The sequence below is a fragment of the Rhipicephalus sanguineus genome, chromosome 1 (assembly GCF_013339695.2).
Source record: "Rhipicephalus sanguineus isolate Rsan-2018 chromosome 1, BIME_Rsan_1.4, whole genome shotgun sequence".
NCBI lineage: Eukaryota > Metazoa > Arthropoda > Arachnida > Ixodida > Ixodidae > Rhipicephalus > Rhipicephalus sanguineus.
In genome coordinates this window covers 285,249,995-285,264,235 of record NC_051176.1, presented here as the reverse complement: position 1 = coordinate 285,264,235, position 14,241 = coordinate 285,249,995, and the positions used below count along the sequence as shown (strand labels likewise).

The window sequence follows — 14,241 nt, the reverse complement described above, 5'->3', positions numbered from 1 at the left end:
ACTTTCCTGCCAAAACCTAAGATCAGCAAATGCGCCAAAAAGACACACAGAAATAAGAAAAGAGGGGAGTAGATGTTGAAAACTTCCAATTCCAACCTCCACCCCTGTCCCACAATAAAAGGGGACATCTGGGATGCTACGAATAGGGTGCCGGGAAAGGTGTGCAGCGTTTTCTTTAAAAAATTACCGTATTTACTCGCATAATGATCGCACTCGCGTAATGATCGCACCCCTAAATTTTGTCGTCAAAATTCGATTTTTTTTCCCCGCGTAATAATCGCACCCCGAACTTGCCGCAGCGATATGTCGTGTGCCAAGTCTAGCTGATGATCATCATGTTTACCATCTGTCGAACGTTACGTAAGTGGCTCTTCAAGACTCACCAAGTGAACTGCATGCACCAAACAAATTCCTAATTTTTGCCCACCCTTGGCGGAAGCGTGCGGTATTAGGATAGCAGTAAAGACAAATGCCGTAGTTTTCACCACATGCCCGCCATGTGTTTCTACGTCTGTGGCAGCTGAACGCGCCCATCTCTGTTTCTGTCCTTTAAACATGGCTATGCTGTTGCCGCAAATTTACCGATTTAAACGAAATAATTCATTATTTCGACGGAAGAAACTGTTTTGGCGCGCATGACGCACTCACGACCTCCATGACTTACAAGAAAAAAGGCGTTCGCTTAGCTCCGCCAGCCGCCATGTTTGCTTTGATCACGTGGTTTTGATATCCCGCAGTGTTAAGGCCCAACCGCATGCACGCGATTTTCGAGCGACGGAGACGAGTGACAGGGATTTGCTGTCGCGGAGGGCCATCCATCGCCGTCGCTTGTCGCGTCGCAGGTTTTTGGGAAACCAAAAAAATCGCTTGTCGCCCGGAAGTGAGTGTGACGATTTCCGGCAACATGGCAGCATCACCGATCCTCGCTTCGGTTGCAATTTGCTCTTGATGCTTCCAATCGGCGCGTACTTCAACAAGGAATGCAAGTTATAGACTACCTTCTTTACAGCCCCATCTCACGCGGAGAGCGAGGCAGCGGCCGTATTTTGTCGTTAATTTTGATCGACGGTTCGTTTTGATGTTTCGGTGGTAGCTTGCTGCATTTGTGGTAGCTTGCTGCAATGTCAACATCGTCGTCGTGTGAGGTAGCCCTTCTTGTGAAGCAGCGATGTGAGGCGCTGCGGCTTTTCTTAAACGTTTCATGACAGCAAGAGGAAACGTTGTCGAGATGTGCCTCGTGGGCTTGTTTGAGTGCCGGTTCACGATGGGGCGATACGCGAGTTTCACTGCGTGTTTAAGTTGAAGGCAGTTGATTGCGCGCTCGAGCACGGCAACCGTGCTGCTGGCAGGCATTTCGGTGTCGACGAAATCAGAATTAGGTATTGGAAAAATCAGCGTGAGAAGCTCATGGCTACCAACAGCACGCGCCGGGCTTTCCGCGAAACCAAAACTGGCAAGAGCAAAACTGTTGCCAACAGCTTCAAGAAGACAGGCGTATCTAACGCGCTCGACAGAACGGAAGATAACCTTCTGTGCGACTGCGATGACACTGCCGGTTCCGACAGGGAATCGAGCGGCGACGACACTGACGCCAGTGACGCTTCAAACTCTGAATGAAAGTTAGGGGGTCAGTGAATAAAAAAAATAAAGGGCAATATGCAATGCATGTAGTTCCTGCGTAATGTGTGCATTTATTACAAAGACTCTACTTTAATTTTTGTTTTGTTCATGATAGCTATCGTAAGAATTCCGATATGCGACTTGTTCGCGTTTTCGGTGCTCAAAATATTTTGCGGAAAATTTACCCCGCGTAATGATCGCACCCCGAAATTTGCGTCAATTTTTTTTTAAAAAAAGTGCGATCATTATGCGAGTAAATACGGTACCATCTTTTGAATCCACTGCTCACTGAAAACAAACAAATTATAATGGGCAATCTGAGTGAGCTCAGCAATTTCAGATTGATTTCTGTAATATGCCTCATGAGTAGGGCTCCGTGTTTTCGTATAAATCTGAAAAAAATCCGATAAACACTTGTCACTATAATTTTTGACAATTTGGATTTATCCGATAAACTCCGATTTTAATAGCCGATATGACCCTGTTTCATTCTTCATAGAAAGGGCGTGTTCTAAGAGGTCGTTGATACATCGGCCGGTTTTGCTGATATAAACATTACCTCACGTCAGCAGTATCTCGTAGACTGCACCCATCGCACATTTCACAAAGGGCTTGCCGCGCGCGGAGCGAGACACGTTAATGTATGTAGAGCCCCCGGGAACGCGAGACGACATCTTGACATACGGTCTGCTGGCAGCACTGGGGCCCACCAGACGACTTCGAAGATATGGACCTCATAAAGTATGCTTGCATCTATTACAACGAGCTTTAAAGGCACTAAAGGCAAATAAAAATTTATGTCAGAGTGAAAGGTCAGTGTTTGAGAACGTTTGAAACATCAATATTATCAATAGCAGTGCTCTAGTAATTGAGAAATTACGATAAATGTAGGACACCATGCGCCACCAGTGGGACATTTTGGAACGAGCCTGATGACGTCAAAAGAGTCCCAAGTACAAATTATCACTAGTATTCAAGCTACGTATGATAAAAAAGAACACTCCGAGCATTGCAAGATGTGATAAAATGCTGCTTGTGCGTTCCCCTTTGATTCATAGAAAAAAGAACTTGACGTTACAGTGGAGAACGGCGCAGGTTGTGCACAAGTTCTGTTTTCGCCAGGGCTGCGCTCCGCTTGCGCGGTTGCGTTTCAGTGGCAGTTTTGTTATCACGTACTGCTGTGTGTGCCTTGCACGTTCATGAAAGTCGCTCTAACGGAAAATTCGACAAAATGCCGTGTCCATGTGATGTTGTGTGATGTCAGAGCAGAAACCACAGCGTAGGCTGCCGGGCAGTAAAGGTGGGCAATGTTGGGCAAGGCAAATGCTACATCAGGAGGCCTTTTCAGGCGCCCGATTTGAAGTGCGTTAACGCTGTGCAGACCACTAAAACGTGATTCTTATTCGAAATAAGCATTTCCTTAGCACGAAACAAGCACTACGAGGTTTCTGGAAAGCTGTTTCAACAATCAACGTCGTCTTAACATTTGCCTTTAGTGTCCCTTTAAGGTTGTAATACACACAGACGTAGGTGTTTTGTATTCTAGTATTTGTGCTTTTCTGTATATGTGTTTGTGTGTTCAAACCTTCCAGACAACTAAAATATGCTTCGTGTGTTCTGATGTTCTCGTGTTCAGCTATAATTTCATCTAAGGTATTGGGGGTATTGAGAATTAATGCAAAATGAACCGGAATTTCGGACAATTGGGGATTTATGAATACTAAACTCTGATAAATGCCGAATTTCCGCCAAGAAATAAACTCCGAAAAACACCCTCCAAATTTCAAGAAGAATAACCTCTGAAAACACGGAGCCCTACTCATGAGATACTATTGACTTATGCATTACTGATACAGTGAAAGAACAAGCAAACAACTTTGAAAGGTGAGGCAAACTTTACAGTTTCAGACAGCTGCCAAGTGCTCACTTCTTATGTGTGCTGAAATTTGAGGTCTCTGTAGTGATTCACTATGTGCCATCTACTCTTTTACTTTCATCATTGAAATACTGTTTAAAGAAGTACAACAAACACTTAAAAGCATATTTGCAGGTTTAAGTAGCCTTCTTCTGTTTTACTTTTACCCCCCTAGAATATATGGAAGGCCCTAAAAAAATGAGTTGCTTCAAATCAAATGAAATCTTACAGCTTGTCTAATAAGGTTAAATTCAGTGCTTTGTGTGCTTGAAAAACCAGTGGTCATAATTGTTTTTATTGATTTTCTTTAGTGCATCTAAAGAAGGGATGAAAAATGTAGTCCTTATTGTGGTCATATGGGTGAAAACTGTATGATAGGTAAACTGTATGTGGAAACTACGTAATTAAAATAACAAGTAGGCACATGTGGTCATTGTGCCATATAATTAAGTCATAGGTGCAATGGCCTGGCAATTTCATCTGTGTTCACCAATGAGCTGGGGTGCTGTTTCGGTTTTTATTGAATGGTTTGGTGGTTTACTAGCTAGAAACACATAACCAAGAAAGTTCTTGGAGCAGTGTGACTGTGTACTGCGGTGCTGCTGAGACCTATGTCTAGTATCGAGAAAAGTTACTCGTGTGCATGTGTCTGTCCCAGGATGAGGACAACGCAAGCGTGGCATCTACAGGCAGCTGTTCAGCACCAAGGTCTGGTACAGCAAAACCAAAAAGCAAACGGCTCCGTAAAGCCCCAGGAAGCAAGAAGTAACTGTTGCATTGTAGCATATGAACAGTAATATGTAGATATTCAATATAAATGCTTTTATAAAAGTGAACTGGGTAATATTTCATGTCGAACTTTCACTGATGTGAGTATATTGAATTCACTGTAGAGTTTTTTACTGGCAGTACTGGAGGGAACTCTTGTGCTGCGATTGTTATTATGGTCTTATAGATATTATGGTCTATACAATTGTTCCTGAAATTACATTGTTAGTCAGTGTAGCCAAAGGTGGTTTTACAATGCTGTTCTTTAAAGCTACACTGATACAAATGGTTTACAAGACTTGGTGCAATGTACATCGATTTCCATCTTAAATAGTGTAAATTTACCTTAATTTTTCATGTTCCTAATTACTGGAACACTCTGTTATTGTGTGTCTTGCCATTTGACACTTTTAAATTTTGGTGTGCACACCCATGTTGTTGTCCTATGCTACCTTCAACACATGTTACAAGGCTTACATTGTCACCAAATAACTTTTCAATTCTGCTTTAGTGTGCAGGCAATAATGTTTCACTCACATGCCCTGCAATAGTGTAGCAGGGCAAGCAAATGAAATAGCAGTCAAGGATGGCAGAGAATCAGGAGGCAAGGTGAAATGAGCAAATTTTGAAGCATTGGATAGGGTTAGTTACCACAAGAGAGGTGTCAAGGACATCACTGGGAGAGGCCTTTGTTTTGCAGTAGAATCAATAGGCTGCAGCAGCAGGAAATGATAATTATCACAAATGTACTCTGCATTGCCCCTCTTTTTTTCCCCATGGTAGTCAGCCCCACTATTACTAGGTGTGAATGCATGTGCTACTGGGTTTAATACTCATACACCTGTGCAATTCCAAGTCACCTGCAGGTTTTTCGGAGAGGCCATCATTGTGCAGCGGACATAAAATGACTGCTAATGATGATGGTGACCTGCTGCTCCAGATTAACCATACTTTGATACATCCCCAATTACTGTTGGTTCAGATCTGTGGCCACTACCTGCTCTAAGTAGATGTATTCTCTTTGCCACTTCTAGTGCCTCGCTTCCTATCGCACACTGCTGTTCTCTTTTGAGATTGTTGTACATTACTTTCGTTTTCTGCATATTGATTTCTAGACCCACCATTTTGCTTTGCCTGTCCAATCCAGTGAGCAGGCTTTGCCATTGATCTCCTGTGCTACTTTAGCAAGGCAATGTCATCAGTGAATCGCAGGTTACGAAGGTATTCTCCATTAATTCTTATCCCCAACTGTTTCTAATCCAGGGCCCTGCATAATTTCTGTAAACACACAGTGAATAGCATTGGAGAGATCATATGTCCCTGCCTTACGCTCTTCTTTTTGTGGATTTTATTGCTTTCTTGTGGACCTGTTGTAGATATCTTGCAGCATTTTTATATGTGACTAGTCACATATAAAACCCCCCTGCACCCTGATTTCGTAACACCTGTATGACTGATGAGGTTTTGACTGAATCAAATGCTTTCTTGTTATCTATAGATTTATAGTGTAAATATGGTCTGTTGTCAAGTAGGCTTTACAGAACCCTGCTTGGTTATTCGGTTAATTGAATTCTATTGTGGTTCCGATTCTATTAGCGATCACCTTTGTAAATTATCGGCATGACATAACATTATCCACTTAACATTATGACATAACATGTAGGCAAGCCCATTTCTCAAGAATGGAAATGGAAGCAGGGCAGATGATTTTTCTTTTCTTTTTAAATGTTGGTGTCGTGGTCTCTATAGATGGAATACGAAAAAGGAACGGTGAGGAGCACGAAAAATTCTTTAAAGCGAACAAACTCTAATAAGCAAAACCGAAGCAGCAAAAAACGCTCAAAATATGCTATAACACACGCTTACTATATACAAGACGTCGTCTTTACAGTCCGTCAGAGACGTTGTCTTGACGCAACTGCGGCTTCAGTGTCAAGTCATAAGAAGGCTTGTCGCGTCGCTGGTGCTTGGCCATCAGCTGCACCGTCGTGTCCTCGCAGCGGCTGTACCGCTCGTCCTGGTGCACTGCCTACGGAGCGTAGCCGCAGGACATCTGGCGCGTCCTCACGAGGATGACGTTGCTCGGCCGAGCTGGTCGCACTCCGAGTCGCGTCCCGCAGCTCACGGCAACCTGGTTCCATAAACGTTGGCTCACAAGGCGTTGCTGCGAAAACTGGGGCACGTCCTTGCCAGGAGCTCTGCTAGCGGACTTCGGGCTAACACCGTGCGTCTGCCACCGCTCCGTCGCGCCTCTTCTCGTTCCAAGCGCTCTGCCCTTCTCTCTCCCAGCCATGTCGCCTCTCGTGCTTTTGTTTGTTTGTTTGTTCCTTCAACACTATGGCACATACCCACTCTGGGTGATTGGCCAAGAATTTGTTGTTTAATATTTAGAAGATAATTTGAACAATGTTGAATAATAAAAAAAATAACTAAAAAGGTAATAATAGGTAATATATCAAATAAATACTGCAATGACTGTGCGATTGCTCTAGTAGACCAGGCTGCCGTATTAACCTTATCAGAACAATTTCTAATAGATTTGTTAGATTTTAAATGGTGTATGTTTCGTAGCTTGAATGAAATTACATACCACATCAAAGGCATTCCTGTGGCAGTATCCTAAAGCTGAGGCACCGAAACTTAGTACAATTTCTGCAGTTAAGTTTAAGCCTATATTTGAAAGCGAAGTAGTGAGAAGTCTTTTTCTAATAAATGAATATCTGTGACATGACAAAAAAATACAAGAGGGGCGATATCAGACCAGCTTTGTGTAAATATAGGTCTAATGGGGGGGACACATCACATGGCATTGAAATCTGGCGATCGATTGAGACTTCCGTGGAAACTTTAGGTGCTGATATTTCGTCCACGTTGTTATTGATTCCATCCTATCTGTGTGAATTGCTAGTTTTCTATATCTGGTTGCTGTTATATATTTTACTACTGGAAGAACCTTAATTATTGGGCCATCCAGCGATGATCACGCTAAGGAATCGGCCATTTCATTTAATTTTAGCACACAGTGTTCTGGAGCCCACAATAATTTTAGGTGCTTCAGCTGAGGCGGAACTAACAAGCGTAACCTCTCATGCTCGTTTCTTACTTCTTTTCTCAATTTTGTCTTCAATTCCCCGTCTTCTTTTTCTTTCTTTATTTTATGTTTCTTCATTAGAAATACGTTAGTTTATCTTAGTCCTTGCCTCCCTGCCCAAACACACACTCCAAGCCATTCAGCTCAATATTCTGATCACTCCAGCACGCCTACTCCTTTATCGTTCCAACCCTTCGTGTCCCAATTGCCCATGTACGTACGCAAGCGTAGAACACGTCATTTTCTCATGCCCCGCTGCCCTGCAATCCCCTCACTACACTACAGTCCCCCCACCTCCCCACTGGCGGGTGTGGTTGGCGTCGGCAGCCTTCGCCTACCAGCTGGCCATGGTCCTCCTGGTGGAGGAATATCAGTAGGTCTTAGTCTGACCTCTATTAAAGTTGTTTCTCTCTTCTTCCTCTTCTTAGTTTCTCTTTTTCTGTTCTCTCCACACTTCGCCTTCGAGTTAATGTACTCATGACAGTTGGTGGCCGGAACATTTGGCTTTCGGATGTTATCTTGTTCACACAATTGTGGGGAGACAGGCACTGTAGTTTATGCTGGCATTGGAAAAGTGTAGGCCTGGGACGTGTGTTCAGGCCTCAAACAAAGCACCCATCATATTGCACCACGTGAGGTTGGATCGGTGTGAGACTAGAAGAAAGTGGGAAGATGAAATGAAAAAAATGAGCAGGTGACAAGTAGAAGAAATATATTTTTGGCGTGACATCGATGCGTTCATTTCTCTTTGTACCATAGCCATGCTGTTGTGACCTCATAGTTTCGATATGTTAGTGGGAAGTCACATGGAATGCGTTTCGGTCGCCATTACTGTGCGGTCAGTATGGACCTGACATACATGCAAATTGCTATCTAAGAAATAAATAAGGCAGCTTCGCTCTAGTGGTGCCAAGCCTGAGGGAAGGGTGGAGCTTGGTGGCCTTCCTTGTTTCCCTTTATGTTTCTCTTTCTCTCTGTTTTTTTTCTACCTCTTTTTTGTTTCTGTCTTTATCTCTTTCTATCTTTTCTTCCCTTCTTTCTGTGTCTCTATTTCTCGCTTCCACTTTCTCTCTCTGCTTCTTTCTCTCTTTCTTTGAATCTCTCTCTTTCTGTCGTGCTGTCTGTTTTTTCTGTCTCTTCTGTGTGCCTGTTTCTCTTCCTCTTTTTTATTTCCGTCTTTCCTTTCTTTCTCCCTTTCTGTATATTTCTCTCTCCTCTCTTTCTCTCTCTTTGTACTCGTTCTCTCGCCCATCAGAGTTATTGCATCCCACGCCGGAGAAATCGGCGCACGCGAAGCAGAAGATGAGAGCGCGTGCCAGTTCATGATGATGATAATTTCTGATATAACGGAGTTTCTCCGAGCATAAACAGCTCACCTTTTGAAACCATTCTGAAAAAAAAAAAAAAATGGGTGCAGCTACACACTAGTGGTGCGGAGTCCGTGGAAACAGCGGAGCTGGGGACCTTGCCCTCCTCCCTTCCTTCCCTTTCCCGACCCCCTATGCTTTACCCTCTCGCCTCCTTTCCCTGCTCCTCACCATTCCCTTTCCACCCCCTTGCTGTACTATACTATACTGTACATCGCTGTGCTACGCTTGCTTTCTCTATCTAATACTTCTCTCGCTTTCCTTCTGTCTTTCTTTCTCTATCTTTTTCTCGTTCTCTCGCCCATAGCAACGCAATCATACGGTTCCCATAAATGCTTGTTCAGCTACCGTGCCTGGATAGCCGAATGGTTACGATGCTCGCTTTCGTACCGTGGGTGCCCGGGTTCGAATCCCCCCTCGGCAAGAAATTTCGTTTTTTTTTTATTTTTTCTCCTCTCCACTTTCCCTGAGCAGAACTTTCGCTTAACGCTCGCCATCCTCCATCCCGGCTGATTGACTCAGCGCTCCTCGTTTTACTAGGCTCTCTCCCCCCCCCCCCCTCCCACCGAATTTTTTCGATTTTGCATAGGTATATATACACGCACTCATACAAACGCACCAACGAACACGCATAAAGTATGGTTGAACCCCCCCCCCCGAAACAAATTTCTGGCTATGCTACTGCACAGTGGTTAAGGTGCTCGATTGCTGACCCGAATGTCGCGGGTTCGATACCGGCCGCGGCTGCCGCATTTCGATGGAGGTGAAATGCTAGAGGCCCATGTAGTGTGCGATGTCAGTGCTCATTAAAAAACACCAGATGGTCGAAATTTCCATAGCTCTCCACTACGACGTGCCTCATATCGCATCGTGGTTTTGCCACGTAAAACTCTAGATATTATTAACGTGCCGCCGCCTTTCCCACTCCCTCAGGCCATCTCGGTAGAGGACAAAACAGGCTGGTCAACTATAAGCCAGCCGGGCCATCGGCGACCTTGTCAAACCGCTCTTTCATGCCTCATTGAGCTCGATGGGCGTGCCCCATACTGACAGTTCAATGGCAGTGGGTCCCGTGGCACTCATTCTTCGGCTTGAACGCCATGGATGCCAGATACGTGCCCTTAAAAGGAGTACTGAATACTGGCGAATCTCTAAGCGTATTAAATTATCATTTAGTGCATTTCCTACGAACCAGTTTCGGTTTCCTTTGCTAGCAAGTGTATGTGTCTTGAGCACTCCATCATAAAAAGTATTCTGGTCTCGTGGTAGCAGAGGCACTTAACGCAGATTGCTGAATATTAATTTGGCCTTGTTGGCGCAACATTGAACACAAGGCAATTTAACCGTTATCGTCAAATGACTACCTGGATTCTGTAGTCATCGTCATATGCTTCCCTGCACAGCACCTCATTTGACGTTGCGTTATCATTATGTTTATTTGTACACGCATTCTTTTTTCTTTTTTCTGCTGACAACTTACTGCCCTGCTGCGCGGATGGTAGTAAGCTGGAAAAAGCTTGCGCGACGTGTCTTTATTGCATATGAGACACTGTGAAGTCCTCTTCCGGTAAACTGAGCTTTTGCGGACAAAAGGAAAACAGATGCTTTAATTAAAACAACTTAGAAGGGTGGCTGCCTGGGCTAGTTGGTAATCCACTCTATGCAATGGTTATAGCGACTGGTATCAACAACACGACGACAGGCGAATGCTATTGTCTTTCTGTCATCGTCCTGTATGCTGCGCGCGCTGTTACCCTTACATTTTAATGGTATTTATTGACCATTAGTGTATCTTCTCTGTCATTATGGGCACATGTAGGGAATGTATGTGCAAAGAAAGGTCATCCAGGAAAACATTTTTATTATGCTGCGCAACCCGCAAGCGCAACTGGATATCGAAAGGAAGCCTTGGGCGGGATTTTTTTTATTGGGCTTTGCCGTATTCATCGCCTTTTTCAGGGCGATTATTGCGCGGCTATGACTCACAGCAACGACCTAAAGGTCCCCTTATAATTTTTTTATGACCTTATGACGACCCTGACCGCGACGGTAGCGGTAAAATGGCAGGGGTGGCGGTGTGTGTGTGTGTGTTTTTGTTTTATTTTCGCTCTCTCTTTTTTTTTTTCTTTTTGTATTCCGCAGGCATCTGCAGCCAGCAGAAAAACACTAATACTTCAGAGAAATTTAGGAATTGTCTAATCGGGTGTTTTGCAAACCGATCTACAACTTTCTGGTTGGAATTTTTTGTTCAGCTTCGTTTTAGAGGTTAGTTAATCTTGCCTAATTATACAGAACAAAAAAAATAGCGTGACTTACTCCACGCAATAATAAGCAACATTCGTCGGTCGCGTCATCATAAAGTGTCGGCGCGCCCGCGCGTGTGTGCAATGGTTCTCCCCAGAAATATCCACGTTTAATATTTGGTCGGGCGTAACGCACATCTGCCACCTTCAATGCGTAAGCATTGACTACGAGATTCGCACGTAGAAAACGGAAGCAAGTTCGGTTGCTGGCGTTGGCGATCTGTTCACAGGGCCACCTCTTCAGACTCCTTTTTAGGTGATGAGGTGGCGGGAAGCACCCCTCTGTAATACGGGTGTCTAATACGAGACCCTTATGTAGGCTCTGTACCTACTGGTGTTGCGCACGCAGTTTCCATTTTTCCGGTTCCTCGGGCGCGCATTTCAAAGGGATCAGTCGGAGCCGATGGGCGGCATTTCCACCGCCGGTCAGCTTGTGGCAGGCACTGTAGGGAAACACGGAGGTTAGCTTTACTGAACTTTATTAGAGAAAACGATCTCCCTCCCTAAAAGGCTGGTGGCCGTTGCGACGGTAGTGCTGGCCCGTGACGCCCCCGGGGTAAGCACCAAGGCTGCAGGAGTAGCCGGAAATCCCACTCCTACGGCGCTAGTACTTAGCCCGGAGTGTCACACGTCCGTCGGTTGCCGACTTCCTTGTGGTACCATCTTCACCTGCCGCACCTGTTGAAAAAAACATGTTTTTTTCAGCGCGCATCACTAGTATAAAAATAGTAAACGCACCTGGAACCACAGCAACGTCGTTATACTCTTACGAAATAAAGTTTTTAGTGAGACAGCATAATTCAAGAAGACGGATCGATTTCTGCCGTACTAACCTGAGTAAAGGTACGCCGTCCAGAGATTCTGTGATCAAATTTTTCTGCAATCCTAGGTTGAGTTTATGCGTCTGAATTTCAAAAGTCACAGTCCCTTCAGGCAACGCTAAGGAGAGCATAGATGCTCTCACGAGACACTCATTTAAACTACTTTGACGTTCTCAGTCGACTGCATTGTTCATAACCCCCTCGCTCGATGCTTTCTGCACCTCGTGCGGTCTTGCGCTACCTCGGGCATCGTCGCCGAGCCTTGACCAAGCGACGATGACGTCATGTGACGTAATTTTGGCCCGTTCGTGTTTCTACCTCGGACTCATGATATACACAAGGCTTTCGCCGTAATAAATTCAGTCTTTTGATGGGCCTGTGGTGCGCATAATTTTGCTCACGGGTCTGCGCAGGGGAAAAAAAATTGAGATTTTTTAAGAAAATGGCCTCTTGGCAAAAGTGCCTCCTAGGTAGCGCGCTTGTTCGTGCGTTATAGAGTTACTGTATATGCTATCTTTACGTAAAGGTAGCATATACAGTAACTAATGCGTTAGAGAAAGGGGTGAGTGGTGTTGTACGTGCGATATAATGCGAAAGAGAACTTTTTTTTCTTTGGGGGGGGGGGGGGGGGGGGCAATTGGTGTACGTTCATATTTGTTTTAAGGCGCAAGAGTACACAATCACGCGAAAGGACGGAGCGCCACTAACAACAACAGTTAGCGGTGTCCTGCACCTAAATATGAGTGCGCCGGTGTTTTGTGTTTTGCCCCCACCGAAACGCAAAAAGACTGGTGTACTCAGATTTAGGTGCAGAGCTCCAGGTGGCCCAAACCCGGGGTCCGCTAGCGCGTGCATTATCATCATATCGGTGTTATGACACAGAGCCCCTTTCCCCCTCCCCTCTATCGTGCGCGTCAAAATGACCGATGTTTTGACACAGAACTGGAGGTATGCGAATATTGGAAATTTCGAATACGAATCGCATATTCGCATTTTTCCGAATATTCGATATTGCCCCCCCCCCCCCCCCCAATAACACAGGCAACCTATCTTTTTTTTTTTTTCGCACCTATGTCCCAATCCTCTCTCACTATTTTCTCCATCGCAGATTAGTTTTCCTTATAAGACACAAGGAAAACTACGGCTAGGTCCACATTTATGGCTCGATAGTTGCCGCGTCGTTCTATCAGAACATGCTTGATGTATACATTAAAAAATTTCATCCTGGGACTCTACGTTGTCGTGCACCTTGGTCCGGCTTCGAACAGTGGCGCCACTGCCCTATAAAAGCATAATGGAACTTTCACTTCCGATACGCTGCTTAGCTGTCCGATGTAGTATACATTCGTATACATGCAGCTGCTTCCTCGCCGTTGCTCCCGTATCCATTACATTGTTTCTTCGTGTCATAATTTTCTGTGCCATCGTCAACCACGTTAGCGGAATAAGTACTGCTTAGTTTCCCTTGGCTGTTCTTATCTGCACACTGTGTAGACTCTCTCTCTTTCGTCTTATCTGGGTACTAACCAACCATGCCCATCTGTTGTTTTTTTGCGAAGCAGATTTTGCTCCTCGCTTCAGACACTTCGAAGGACGCCTAGCCCGTACACATACGTCCTTGTACATGCTTTAGTTCTGTTCTTTTTCTGGGTTTTTTTTTTTTTTTTTTTTTTTGCCCGCGCGTTTGGGTAGTACTACTCCTTGCCACGTACCTCGCACTACTTCATATTTGCTGAGCCTCAATAAGCACTACATGCTTCATTATGGTCGCGTGTATCTTTCCTTTTGCTTCGCTCTTTAATTCATGCTTCTTGATTTTTTTTTTGTTTTTTTACATTTGTCTGATGCATACTTTTACGTACTCATAGTCACGCGTTATACCGTTTCGCTGTATTTTGACCACCCGCTGATCAGTCATACCTTTAGATTTAACTGAAATAAGCGCACACAGACAAAGGCGAAAAAGGGGAGGACAACAGGACAAGCACTTGTCCTGTGGTCCATCTTTTTTCGTCTTCGTCTGTGTGCGCGTAGTTCAGTTAAACTATGCATTTCAACCAACTAGGCCAGTTGTCGATTCTCTTGTAGCCTTAGACACTCTAGTATCTATCGCTATTTGGTGCCTATAACGAAACAAGTATAGCTGATTTTCTACGCTCAGTGTCATGTTTGGAGGTCCTTTTCTTTGTTTTCTTGTTTATTGTTTGCGCTCGCGTTTAACTTAAGCATTGGAAGTAACTAGTCCAAGCATCGCTGTTATCAACGTTACAATATGGAGCCTTATTTACTCTAAATATGAATCCCAGCTATTTCGTGAGAAACTGAATATTTATCTGACTCTAGTAATAAAAGAATG

The 14,241-nt window shown here is 44.5% G+C and overlaps 1 protein-coding gene across 1 annotated transcript in view; it reads left to right on the top strand.

Annotated features, from left to right (window-relative positions):
* Window positions 1-4,436, top strand: part of LOC119379175 (Fanconi anemia group I protein) — a 74,067-nt gene extending 69,631 nt beyond the window's left edge. The window contains exon 31 of the mRNA XM_037648381.2: window positions 4,194-4,436. Within this exon, the coding sequence (XP_037504309.1) occupies window positions 4,194-4,304 (111 nt within the window). The 3' untranslated portion in view covers window positions 4,305-4,436. The remainder of the gene's footprint in view (window positions 1-4,193) is intronic.
* Window positions 4,437-14,241: the final 9,805 nt, after the last annotated feature.